The sequence below is a fragment of the Genypterus blacodes genome, unplaced genomic scaffold (assembly GCF_046128005.1).
Source record: "Genypterus blacodes isolate CSIRO-AG114 ecotype Tasmania unplaced genomic scaffold, CSIRO-AGI_Gbla_v1 ptg000133l_1, whole genome shotgun sequence".
In the NCBI taxonomy this organism is placed as follows: domain Eukaryota; kingdom Metazoa; phylum Chordata; class Actinopteri; order Ophidiiformes; family Ophidiidae; genus Genypterus; species Genypterus blacodes.
This window is the reverse complement of record NW_027466935.1, coordinates 1,652,203-1,665,135: the sequence shown is the minus strand read 5'-3', so window position 1 is coordinate 1,665,135 and position 12,933 is coordinate 1,652,203. Positions and strand designations below refer to the sequence as shown.

Here is a 12,933-nt window from a genome sequence, read left to right as displayed (position 1 = left end):
CGACATACTAACATTGCTCCTCTCTCTTTCTCTGTATGTATGTCTGTGGTATGTGCGTGTGTGTGTGTGTGCGTGTGTGTGTGTGTGTGTGTGTGTCTGTGTGTCTTTGGAATAAAAGGGCATGTGTCCTATTACCACAATAGGGACAAACTCAAAGACAGAACAGGGGGCCTCTGGAGAAATTGCTTCCAAAAAGGCAGCGGATGAGTGTGTGGCAGTCACTGGAATGACGGGCCAGGGTTGTGCCGCGTCAGTCATCTGGAAAGTTCTCCATTTATCTCTGGGTCTGAGGCAATTCAGTCCAGTGACTAAGTGTTGCAAGGGTTGACGGAATTTGTCCGTACAAATGAGGCTGAGGGGGGACACGCTGTTGTTTTAGACTGTGAATGGCGAGACTCCCGCGTCTGACCCGGCACCTCCCAACTCGGGGGTCTTTGTGGCTCCAGGGAGAAAAGCACTTAACCCAGATTGTGTAAGTGAACCCAGCACCTTGTTTATTAATTGTTTATGACAAAGGACGGGTGATTATTCTGAACTCTTTTGGCCTTATTTTGTTTTTACACACAGAAGACGTCACTTCCTCTCTGTCCCTGGTTTTCACAGCTAAACTCAAACATCTCTGATTGAACCAGAGTCCCAGACTTCAAATGACAGAACCTTCCTCAAATTTCAAGCAGGTATCTAATCTCTCCACCTTTAAGCATAATGGGAGCTGGAACAAATGTGCCAGTCAAACAGAGCAAAGTGGTCAAACAGAGAGTGTATCTGTGTAGGAACACAGGTGCCCTGTGTCACACCGGCCTATTAAACAACACACGGGCCCTCAAGGCAGGAAGCGGCTATTGACTGGGAGTCATTGAGGAAAACGCACCTTTCAGAGCACACAACACACACACACATGCACACCCACCCACATGCAGCACTATATGTATATACACCAAGGTGGATAAAATCTTCCAGGTATCAGGTACTGCCCCGAGGGAGAGGGGTGACCTGTGGAGGCCAGGGAGTCAAACACAGCTGGCAAATACTTCACCCAGCATCACACACACACACTTCTCCACTGTTGTCTTCCTCATTGACAAACTGTAGATTGAAGATAACACGACGCGTGCAAATACACTACGATTCAAATTCGGCCATTAAAACTCAAATTCCTATACAAGTTCAAAGGTTTGAGATGAACCAGATAAGATGGAGGAGATAAGTTCACAGACATTCTTGGGGGTCTAATAGGCTGTGCATTGCATTAACGTGCGTTGTGCTGCTTTAAAGCTCCCGTTCGGTTTTCTTTATGTTTGTCCGCGAGTCCGACGCGTTAGAAGCTACCGAGCCTCTGCCTGAGGAGTGTTGTCGGAGCCTGGGGAGAAGCCAAAGAGAGGTCATGTCTGGAAACGCCCTTCAGCAAGGCAGGCACTTGTCCAAACTCTCTCAATGAGGCGCTTTGGTATGAGAGCGGACTTTTGTTTTGCCGATTAAAGGATGGATACACAAAACACAAAAAAAGTGTTATTCATGTTTGGAGTGGATTTGAATGAAAATGTCTGGGTTTGTAAGTCCGGCCCGTCATAAAAGCAACAGTAACGAGTGCAATCTAGAGAGAAAGGGCGAAGGAGCACATCTCCATTTCAGGTTTGTCTCCAGTGCCTCCCATTTCTTTCACATCGAGTTACAGTAGTAAAAGAATATCACATCCCATTGAAAAGCAGAATAACAGCGATATGTTCACTGCGCCGGGCTCTTTGGCAGCGGAGGACCCTCGTCGGCTGTGAGCAGGGGAGGGAGAGAGCGGAATTAATGTCTCAGTGAAAGAGGAAGAAAGGAGAACAAAACTGCTGAAAGGAGCGCAGAAACGTTTCAAGAGCCCCTGTGCAGAGAAAGCCACGTCTCAACACCGGCAGTCAAGAGCAAAGCTGCTGACAGAGGAGGAGGAGGGGGGCTAAGCCAGAGGAGAGGAAGAGGGGGCTTCTTGAATAGACAGAGAGGGAGAAATCAAGTGTTAGTGCAGATAAGAGATCAAGAGTAACAAGTAGAGCGTGCAAGGCGTCAGCAGCAGATGGAGAATGTGTGTCGGGAGGGACATGAACGTACGCGAGCGCCGGCAAACACGGAACGCCGTGTAGACAGCGTGTGCGTGTCTTTGAGGCTTATATTTACTGACTGTGTGTGAGTGGAGGAGAAGGTAAAAAGGAAGAAGAAGTGGATGCTGCTGGGTGGAAAAAAAGCAAAGTGGACAAACCCCTAATGATCACAAGTCCTGCTCTTGCCTTTTTAATTACCCAGCCAGGCCTGACTGAGTCTCACAAAGCTCTCAGGCGTCAGAATGGAGCGGCGCAGATGGAACAAAAACAGGCCAATTCCTTGGGAAGGATGCCCTCTGAACCCAGCGGCTAATGCAGCCCCTGCTGCTTCAGCCACTCTTTGTTGTTGGAGGGGAGGAGAGCGATGGCACTCCAAAACAAGGCCACCATCACCGACGTCATGGTCCACAGGCCATGTGAGAAGAGCTTTGGTGGAGAGCTCTGCAGTGACGCCAGCGCCAAACACGCAATAACAACCATTCGGAGAGGGTGGGCCAAGAAGAAATGCAAGAGGAAACGTTTCTCTCCACACACACATTTTGTCACAGAGCTGAGAGCATTCAGGTTAGCAGAGATGGCGTCGCCTTTCAGCGCGGCGGCAGCCAGTGACGGCCCGGGGCACCTGTCATTCACGCGGCCCATCAATCAGCCCAATCTGCGGAATCTGACTTTATCTTAATGAGCTGTTGTTATTCCAGTGAATGAATGGAGACTGCAGCCATTCAGGGGACAAGAAGATGAGCATTATCACATTAACGGAGCAATCCAATCTGCAGCACACACAGCTGATCGCTCACAGCGTCCTCTAACAACCTGCAGGACAGAGGTTTTCCTATGTGGGAGGAAGAGGAGGAGGAGGAAATGGGAACACCAGGTATAACAAAAATGTCCCTTCATCCCATGTGGACACACAAGACACCAAGACAGAATGGCGTGACCCCGCCTGCTTTGTCTGTGCTCTTCACCGTGTTACCCATTGTCACATCACATTCCTGTGTATAATACTGGACATTAAAGAAGAATGTGTGTGTGTCCGTGTGTGTTTGTGTGTGTGTGTGAAGGGGGGGGGGTGCTTACTTCCAGACATCCTGTTCTTTTTGTTGTCCACCGCAGGCCGACTGCTGCTCAACATGTCAGGCTGAAAGAGAACAAAATGGGGCCCGTGCCACTGAGAGCGATCTCTCTCTCTCTCTCTCTCTCTCACACACACACACACACACACACACTCTGCACCTTTCTTACAGAAATCATGTCGCAAACAGTTTAGATTCATAATTGAGGTGACCGTGCAACTTTATATGAAGGTTTTATTGAAAGCTGAGTCTGAAGAGCTTTAGGACAGGAAAGACTTCATTTAGTTAAATTATGGTTCAAACGAGCTCATTTAACAAACAAGTATCCCTTTTGTTTTGAAACCTGGCTGTCTAAGTGTTCATGATGAAACATCTTGCACACTCATCAGCTGTTCTTGTTGTTCAATGGTGCCCAATAGAGGAAGAGTGCGACTTTATTTGCCTTTAATCTTGTAAACAGCTGAATTAAAGGCGGTGTTAACCCCGGTGTGAATGTAAGGAACGTTTTATTTCTCCCAAACAAATACACAGCATTTTGAAATGAAACCTTCATATTGTACATTTTAATTGTTGTCATTATAGAAAACTCAATTTTTTACACATTTTCTAGAACAAACAAAAGTGCAATTTAGACTTAATAAAAATACATCATTATAAAACTGACATCTCTGTCTATTCCTTTCGCTTCACTCAGGGATTCTCTGTAGCACAGCGCCCTCTTGTGGCATAGACTAGCAAACAGCAGCTTTGTACCGTTTCGACGCCTGAACACAATAATACAATTCAGGTCCAGATATTCTGAGTCACTCATCAAAGACTTTCACGGAGAATGATCCACTTAAAGTCCATTATTGTAAAAAAAAGTGCCACTGAAAAAATATGGATGATGTCATGAAAAAGTAATGAAAATTAATGTAAAAATAACACATCACAGCAGACGTGCTCAGGCAGAATTCAGACATGACCACTGGAAGTCTTCCCCTCTTATTCCACTTTGTGTTGATCGGCGCTAAAATAACAAACATCCTCAGTGCACAGGAACGACCCCCACACACTCACTGACCTGTCGTCTGTTCACACACCTTTCAAACGTCTTTATTCCTCCGAGGAATGATGGTCCTGCGGTACGTCCTTCTTTCAGAAATATTGCGTCTGACTTTGATCACAGTGGTAGTGGCCATGTCCAGCTCCAGAGACGGGCTGGAGTGAGAGCGTTTCAGCCCGCCGTCCTCCTCGCCCGGCCCCTCCTCTGTGTGCATGGCTTTATCGAAGAGGTTCAGACCCGCCGCGCTCAGCACGGCTTCACCGGTCTGCTTCACACTCTGCCAGGCCTCCAGCACCTGGATGTAGACCTCATAGCGACAGATCTTTGGGGTTGGAATGAGAGAAACAGGGTCACATGGCTTATAAACAGATGGAAGCACTTAATAGTCTAATTAATGTACATAAACAACCGCTTGTGACATGTTGATATACACATTACAGCAGCAGTCTGTGAGATTGTGGATTATGCTGAATGGTGGTATGTTTTGGGCTAATTAGGAGGCGCTACATAGACATGATGTAATGAGCAAATTCTACAACAAAGTCTGTAAAAAGTGACATTCTGCAGTACAGTTGCCAATACAGCAGAGAGTTAGAAATAACCACTCACAAAGTTTACACTAATGCCAGTAGGTGGCAGCCCAGGCCAAGTCCCTAAACACACTTACTGTCAAAGTGTGTGGTCTCTCCAAGTAAACATATCTGGCTAACAGAGTGGAAAAACAACATCTGGAACATTGGAAAGAATCGTAACACCTACTAAACTGAAGGCAGGGGGGGGGGGAGCAGGAGAGAGAGAGAATCAGATCTCCTCCATTACCTCATGATGCAGGTACTCGGCTCTGACCCGGTGCTCCTCCAGCTCCTTGGCTTTGGCCTTTCGGCCATCAGGAAGATTCTGCTGCAGGTACAGCAGGTCCGCCTCGAATGACTCCAACATTCCTGAGTGGGACTGGAGCTGACGTTCCTGAATAAGAATTAGGTTGTACAAACAATTCATAAGCTCGTGCATGCCCCAGGATTCACCTTCTTACAATGTATGATGACAATCCAAATGAGACAAGAAAGACATAAGACCACCTGACTTGTGTGTGTGTGTGTGTGTGTGTGTGTGTGTGTGTGTGTGTGTGTGCGCGTGTGTGAGCATTTTGTGCCCTGACACAGTTCTTGTTGAAACAGGATGTCGGTGTAGCACATAACACAGGAAGGAACCATTCAATAGTGTCAATTAATGAGACATCTCAATGAAAGAAAAGGTCAGAGGGCAGGGATTGGTTTAGAATGTTCCTGTTTACATGAACATGTCAGCCAGCTGTAAAATATGAAAACTAGATGACAGCTTAGATTTATTTCACTGTGATATTAGATGCATCAGCACATTACTTAAAGGTATGTTCAAGGTGAAACTGACATGTGAACAACATACATGTCAGAGAGCATTTACTGTGTGTACTGGCTCATATAAGGAGGGAACTTTAAATATTTGAAATAGCTCCCCTGGAAACGTTGTGCTGTAGAGGTAAAGCTTTGTTTCATCTAGTAGGAATAAATATTATTCTATGCAAAACGAACAAAACAAATATGACTCAGTAAACATAATTAAAATGTACATATGAAAAATGGAACCAATAAAGAGATGAAGGCAAGTGTACCAGAGTGTGAGCAGATTGCGAGGCAGGTAGAATGGGTCTGCAGAACCTCCTCTGGGAGCCCACGGCAGCAGGGAACGGAGGAGACGACTGGAGTGCTGACACCAGATTCATACGGCTGATCCACAAATTCATCTCCACTTTGGATCTGAGGGGGGAACAGATGTTGCGCTGACTGACCACGGTGCATATAAAGACACACACGCATATGCAGCACACGCGTGTTCCAGCCGCGCTCTGACTTACGAGGCCTGAAAGAGGAAAACCCTCCAGTCGGCGGTCTGCAAGCGGAAAACGTGCGGCCTCTTGGTGTAGTCGGCTGCAGGCTCGGCCAGGGAGTGGTGCACGCTCACCACCTCCTCGTTACTCTGCGGCTCCCCCCTGTCGTCCTGACACACACAGACACACACACACACACACAGGGTTAAATAACACTGAGGGTGCTATTAGATCCGTGTGCAGAGAACAGCAGCTGACAGTGACTGACCTTCTGTAGGTAAAGGACCATTCCGCGCAACACGCCATAGAAAGTCTTCCAGCTTCTCTTCCCCCAAGGAGCTGAGATATGGGAACATTACAGACATATGAAATATCTTTACCAACATATAATTAAGATGTACAGGTGAATATCAGCACATGTGGTTTATTCAGTATAATATGATATCACGCACTTCGTTTGCCGTCTATGTCAGCGTGAACCTTTCGCTGGAGGAACCCCTGTTTGACCACGATGGCCTTCTTGTCGTGGGGAACGTCCTGGAAAGGGTTACTCTTGCAGCGCAGCGGGGCATCTTTTTTAGTATCGTCGTCCAGCAACACGGAGCTCTTCAGTTCCTCCTCGTTGCTTCACGAGGCAAAGGGAGACAAACGCGGATGATGAGGGCGAGAGACAAAGACACGGAAAGAATCAGTGAGGAAGAACAGACGACACGAGGTTCCTCTTGAAGGGAGTTTCCTTCAGAGGAGAGTGAAACGAGGAGCTGTGCACTCACACGGCCCATTCCAGCGCCTCACTCTTGATGGCGTTGTAGAAACTCTGAAATGCAGGTGAAAAGGAAGAAAAAGGATTGAACATTTCCTCCAGAATGGAATCGACTTGATAGCTTTCTGGAAATTTAACGAAGGATTTACTTTCAGGAGATCCTTGCTGAAGTTCTCGCCTTCATTCATCCCATCCAGGTTGGACACAAACTTGGAGGAGGACATGGCTTTTCCAACATTCTGTCAACCCACACAGGACATTTGGACATATGGTGAAACAGATATCATAGAAAACACGACGTAAGATCAGCATTTCTTTAATCCTTCCCTACCTGTCCGTGCAGGTCGGTGTTGAGAAGCATTAAAGCACACGTCAGCGTCAGCACGGCCCCTGAGGACACACAATTCAGACGTTACCTTCGATCGCTCACTGCCACGCTGTCTCTTCTGATTGGGTCAAACAATAGCAAGCTATGAAGTCAGCGAGTCAATAACGTCCACCTGCGGAGGAGAACGAGTCCGGGTTGCACTCGTGGAAGCGGCCGGAGAAATGCTGCAGCACGCGCTCCCTCTCCTGAGTCTCTCCAATCAGGATCACCACTTTCAGGAGCGCTCTGGGAGGGAAATCAAAGGTGAATAAAGCAGATGATTAAGTGTTTCGTGAGCGTGCGGGACGGGGAAAGCTTAATCAGATTAGTCACTCCGCCTCCATCAGTCTCACCTCAGGGCGTGATCCAGTGTTTGCCCGGTGAAGTCAAAGAATTTAAGGTATTCTTCTCCAACGGCGCGACTGAAGTCATTGCTAAACAGAGAGAGAATTTGAAACAGCGTTACGGCCTTCTTGTTTCTTAAACTTGAGTCTGAAGAGTCACGTGTGGTGTTTGGCTGAGCTCAGACTGAGGAAACAGACTCTAAATCAGTACGTGTCTTAAATTAGACGGCTGAGAAGAGGGAAACATTCATAGTTCAAATCCCAGACGACATATTATTATACAGATGTACACAAATGATAAAGATGGATGCAGATAAACACAGAATCTTGAAACACATTCTTACTCTTTGTCTAAGTGTTTCACCACATCTGCACGCTGGATCCCATCCAGCGTGTGCAGCCTCTCAGCCAGGCGCCGGGCCATCTCTCTGTCAACCCCACTTCCGTTCATAATGGGCTCCGACGGCTCCGCTGGGTCAGGCTGCCCTCCGTTTGATATGAGCGTCTGTAAGGATCCTTCCCTCACGCACCACGGCCCTCCGGTCTGTTGTGACACCTCGGCCTGTCGCTCCTCCCGAGCCGACTCGCTCTCCGTCGCAGGCTGTGAGACCTCGCTCACGGGAAACAGCTGTTCTGTCCCTTTCTCGACCTCATCTGTCTGCGCGGAGAGGGCTGGTGCCTCTGGAGACGGGCTGGTCTGCTCTGAAGGCTCCATCTGCTGCGACCGCTCTGCCGATCCAGGACCTTCTGCTTCAACGTGGACTGTTTGTTCCGACGTCGCCGGATCTTCAGGTTGTTCTGACCCTTTTGCAGGTTCTAACTGCGGCGGCTGTTCCAGATGTTGCAGCAGGTCTGACTGGTCTTCAGAGAGTTTCACTTCCACCTGCTGCGCCTGCTGGATCTGCTCACACAACTCGGTCACCTCAAGCGGCTCTGACTCACTGCTCTGAGGCTGCGTTAATGGCCCTTGATCTTGTGAAGGTTGTTCACAATCTGTTATCCACTCTGACTGCTGCTCTAAACACTCCGCCTGCTCCAAGTGTCCTGTCTCCTCGTCTATCTCCTCATCTGTCCTCTCTGCATTCCCTGCTTCCTCTACTTTTTGTTCTTGGCTGTCTTCTGGCTGTTGTGTGGCCTCAGGATCCACGTTTTGATCGACATCTTTGGACATCGCTGGCTCTTCAGTCTGACATGCTGGATGGTCATTGAACAGTTGGAGTAGCTCTGTGTCCTCTTCGCTCTCTGTGTCGCTGGCTGAGAGCCTCTCTTCCTCCGACTGTAGGAGATGAATCAGCTCGTGGAGGTTTGTTGTTAGTCCAGTGCTGCCTCTTTGTAGTGGTTGTTGAGGAAACTCCCTGAAAGGGCATGGAAGACAAACAAAGTAGTTCAGTGCACAGTACAGTGACAAGCCTGCTGCGATGAAAGGATTAGTGTGTCGACACACTTCCTTCTATGAAACAGTTCCTCTTTCTCACATCGAGTGACAGTCATGATACTCACACATCGCAGCTGAAGCCAGTAGGTTTGGTGTCTTCGTCTTCTTCATTACAAGAGACATTTGTCACAGTCTGCACCTCAGGGAGCTCAACTTTCTCTGCATTCTCTTCCTCGCTGTCAGTCCCATTTGTTGCATCAACATGCAACTCTTCCTCTGAATCCGCCAGCCCAGTCAGCACAATGCTCGGCGTCTCCTCTTCCTCTTCCAGGCTCTGCTGTTTGTCCGCTCTGTCTTCTGAGTCCTCCTCCCTTTCCTCAGGATTATGACACGAGTCCAACTTTCTAATTGCGTCCTCCCATACTAGCAGTTCTTCTTCTTCTACAATTTTAACAGCATCTTCTGATACCGACTGTTCTTCTTCCTCTACAGTTTCAACACCGTCCGGTGATACTAACTGCTCCTCTTCATCTTCTGAATCTGCATTATCCTCCAATACTAACTGCTCTTCTTCCTCCACATATTCAACACTGTTTCCTGATACTAACTGCTCTTCTTCCTCCACAGTTTCAACACTTTCCTGTGACACTAACTGCTCCTCTTCATCTTCTGAATCTGTCCTCAGAAGGACTTCTGGAAGATCAGAAATAACAGAAAGATCAAGACTGTGAAACACTCCTCCCTCCAGCTAATTCCCAGCGTCTCACACTCACCATTATTCCGGTCTGACGGCTCTTGTCTCCAGTCGTCCTTTTCTAGTGATGCTTGCTGTTGCACATCAACAGAATCACGTGTCTGGAGATTTCAACACAGCACACCAGTCAGCACCATGTGATATGTGAGAAAATGTACATTTACCAGTGGCTTGATCAGTAGGCAGCAGAACCCTGAGTGTCATCTGACCCAAACTACTGTATGTCAACCTACAACCAACTGTGATGACCTATACTGAGACGCATCTTAAGCAAGTCTATGCTCCCTGAATAAAGGGTTAGTTACACAGGATATGTATACAACACCTCTGTGCATGTGTGTGTGTGTGTGTGTGTGTGTGTCATGTACTGTACCTGAGAGCTGATTTGGACCCACACTGGATTCGAGTCCAGAGGCAGCAGCAAGTCGAGCACGTCCTGCTCCTCTGCATCCTCCTGTGAGAAAAACTCTGTGTCTGCGTCTTCAGATGGATGAAGTGAAAGGGGCGTGGCTTCCAGACTTGTCGCCCTGCCAGAGTCCGGCTCATTGGACGAGCCGCCGTCCATCAAGGGCCGGAGCGCCTCTGAGGAGGGCTCAGCCATGTCCCACTGCACCGTGGCACAGGAGAGGGGAGCAGCGGTGCGCGTCATGGGATACACCGGCCACAGCATGTGCTCCCACTGCTGCTCTGCCTCCTCACAACTCTGTAGACCTCCTTTCGGGGGAGGATTCAGCTCCATCTCATGTGTCTGCTCTATCTGCACCTCCATCCTCCCCCACACGTCCACCTCCTCCTCCTTCTCCTCCTTCTCCTCCTTCTCCTTCTCCTCCTCCTCTTGTCCGTTGAGGAGCTGGGGGTCTGCAGAAGTCCATGGCTCTGGCTGACAGATTGGCAGAGAGGAGCTTTCACACACGCCGTTCTCCTCCATGAGCCTCCTCCTTTTGTTTTGGCGGAAAACGCAGCTGTTAATGTCTCCGAGCTATGAGTCGGTGGTGATGAAGGCGGTGATGAAGAGGCTCATGCTGTAGCGTCACACAGGTGCGAGCTCCTGAAAGTGTGTTACACCCTCCAGCGCAGATCTGTGATGAGAGAGCAAACCCATTATAGCTCAAACTGTTTAAAAAGGATGAATACAACCTCACCACATCTCCACCTGAAACAACAGAGAGAGAGAGAGACGCCCCTCTCTTTAAACGCTCAGACATGTGCTGAGAGAAAGACTGATGGTACAATATGGTTTAGTTAGACTGGTTTCCGCTTGACCCACTTCCAAAATTTCATATTTCAATTTGAAGAACCTTTGGGGAGGAACATCAGATTAGGCGATAAAGATGATAAATAGGTCACTCATAACACTGGTGGCGATGCTAAAATAAAACTGAAATACTCACAGCTTTCACAGTGGCAGCACAAAAATATATTACACCATCTGCACGCCCTCAGAATGAGAACACACATTTATTTTACTTCGGTCCTTTTTGTTGGTGTGAAGGTTTTTTGCCGCGGCACTGCGGATGTGCTGTTGCAGTCGCGTTTTGGGGAAATGTTTCAAAAGCTCACTCTGCACTTCCTGACCACAACACACAACAATCGGCAGAGTGAGCGAGTGAGGGCATAAGAAAGAGAGTGAAAGAGAGACAGAGAAAGCAAAGAGAGGAGGAGTGTAAAGTGAAGATTATGAGAAGTGAGGAGGAGAGGGTGGGGTCCAGGGTTTGTTTTAGATGAACAGTTAAACCGTTGCTGTGATATCATCATGCACATTGTGACACCGAGACACATGGTCCACAAAATGTTATCAGAGTTAGAAATATACTTCTAAACTTCCCATATCTCACTGGTTTGCATATTCAGCTCTCTGTCTCTCTGCTTCTCTGCCTGTCTTCATTATTCTACACACGTCACGAAACCGACATCCGGGACAGCCTTTGACCACATTTCCTGTGTGGGTGCTCACTTCTCGGTTCCTGTCAGGGTGCAACAGTCGCTGCATGTAAGACGGGCAACCAAAAAAAAAAGAGAGAGACACAGATCGACAAACGACATCATCTGTAAATTCATTAAATGTGTTTGCTTTGGAACGATGCTGGAAGATGCTGGAATCTCCACCCTGTGATAGGATGCTGAATGTTTGGCACGATAACACAGATAATCCTCTACATTTGCTGTTATCTTTGGCAGTGTTACTGATGGTAAAAATGGTACAATAATGTTTTGTATGCATCTCCAGAGAGCGCAGAGATGGAGACACACTTTTTGAACTATGTCAATGAGATAATGAGAACAAAGTCAGCTATTGTCAGACACTTGTAAAACCTTTTCTCTGCTGAACCACAGACTGAATGCCCTTGAATACCACTACACTGATGCTGCACAGTAAAAAGAGGAACAAACCCTGACCCAAGTGGGAGAAATGAAAATTGCGAAAAGTGTGAATAATCAAAACACGTGCCGTGACAGAATTTGTCTATAAAAGGGTTTGTTAACCAGGTTTTAGATTCCTAAGTCTCTAGAGGTGAACATGGCAAAGACCTAAACATTACGGTTTTTAAATGTCAAAGAAAGAAAATCCCTCATTAGGAGGGAAAATCTGGAGGGTTTAAAGTGTGACTTACCTCCTCCTGGCTCTTTAATGCAACATCATATGATCAGCCGACTTGTGAGGCTTAGAGTCTTGTGGGAGGGAAAGACAAACCGCTGTGTTATGCTGGGTTTGTTGCACTGTCAAAGAGCTTTTCCATCACAGACATTCACGCACACACACACACGAGCACACAGATACCCCCTCAGTTGCCTGAGCCTGGAGCACGTTTAACAAACAAGCCTCACACACCACTCTCATTAAGTCTGGCTGCCTTTCTTACTCTGTGGTGTCGTATCGACATGCATGCAAGTCACACACGCTAGTCTGGATCCAGTTCTCTTTGGTGGCTCCTGTCCATTCTGGAAGGCTCACGATCAGACTTCCGCCTCCCTCTGTCCTGTTCGTCTGTCAGCAGATATGGCCGGTAAAGAAAGGGGAGACTTTGGAGAGCGGAGAGGAGCTGCTGAAAGGTAACAAATAGGAAGAAAGGGCACATTGTGATTGGCAGACGACTCAAAGACACCTGAGAGGCCTCAGCCCACGCCCACTGTCCTGAAGGCATGTCAGCACACACGCAAAGGACAGGTAAGGGGAGTGGCACAGCCTCATTCCTGCAACGCAAACCAGAAATCATGCAGTGAAACCAGAAGGCGTCACAATTCCAATAGAAGTAATCAGCCCCA

The 12,933-nt window shown here is 47.8% G+C and overlaps 1 protein-coding gene across 4 annotated transcripts; it reads right to left on the bottom strand.

Moving 5' to 3' along the window:
• Window positions 1-3,641: 3,641 nt before the first annotated feature.
• LOC143011123 (uncharacterized) lies at window positions 3,642-12,769 on the bottom strand. 4 transcript variants are annotated; one of them, XM_076163845.1, is made up of 18 exons: window positions 12,531-12,769; window positions 12,282-12,339; window positions 11,061-11,633; window positions 10,043-10,748; window positions 9,689-9,770; window positions 9,041-9,608; window positions 7,885-8,895; window positions 7,550-7,630; window positions 7,330-7,442; window positions 7,161-7,219; window positions 6,979-7,068; window positions 6,840-6,883; window positions 6,519-6,691; window positions 6,335-6,405; window positions 6,094-6,236; window positions 5,851-5,995; window positions 5,019-5,165; window positions 3,642-4,521 (listed from the first exon to the last, which is right to left on the bottom strand). In XM_076163845.1, exons 4-18 carry the CDS (start codon window positions 10,595-10,597, stop codon window positions 4,240-4,242), a joined length of 3,564 nt encoding a protein of 1,187 aa, XP_076019960.1. In that variant the 5' UTR covers window positions 10,598-10,748; window positions 11,061-11,633; window positions 12,282-12,339; window positions 12,531-12,769; the 3' UTR covers window positions 3,642-4,239. The 4 variants fall into 4 exon arrangements, with proteins under 4 accessions (XP_076019960.1, XP_076019959.1, XP_076019958.1 ...); XM_076163844.1 differs by having other exon boundaries at window positions 12,569-12,769; XM_076163843.1 differs by lacking the exon at window positions 11,061-11,633.
• Window positions 12,770-12,933: the final 164 nt, after the last annotated feature.

Bases quoted from the DNA above. Each gene is read 5' to 3' on its own strand.
- LOC143011123 (XM_076163845.1), bottom strand. From the start codon at position 10,597: ATGGAGGAGAACGGCGTGTGTGAAAGCTCCTCTCTGCCAATCTGTCAG. The intron at 7,631-7,884 runs GTAAGAATGTGT...CTCTCTGTTTAG, and splicing joins GTGAAACACTTAGACAAAGA to CAATGACTTCAGTCGCGCCG. The intron at 6,884-6,978 runs GTAAATCCTTCG...CCTGCATTTCAG, and splicing joins TCAGCAAGGATCTCCTGAAA to AGTTTCTACAACGCCATCAA.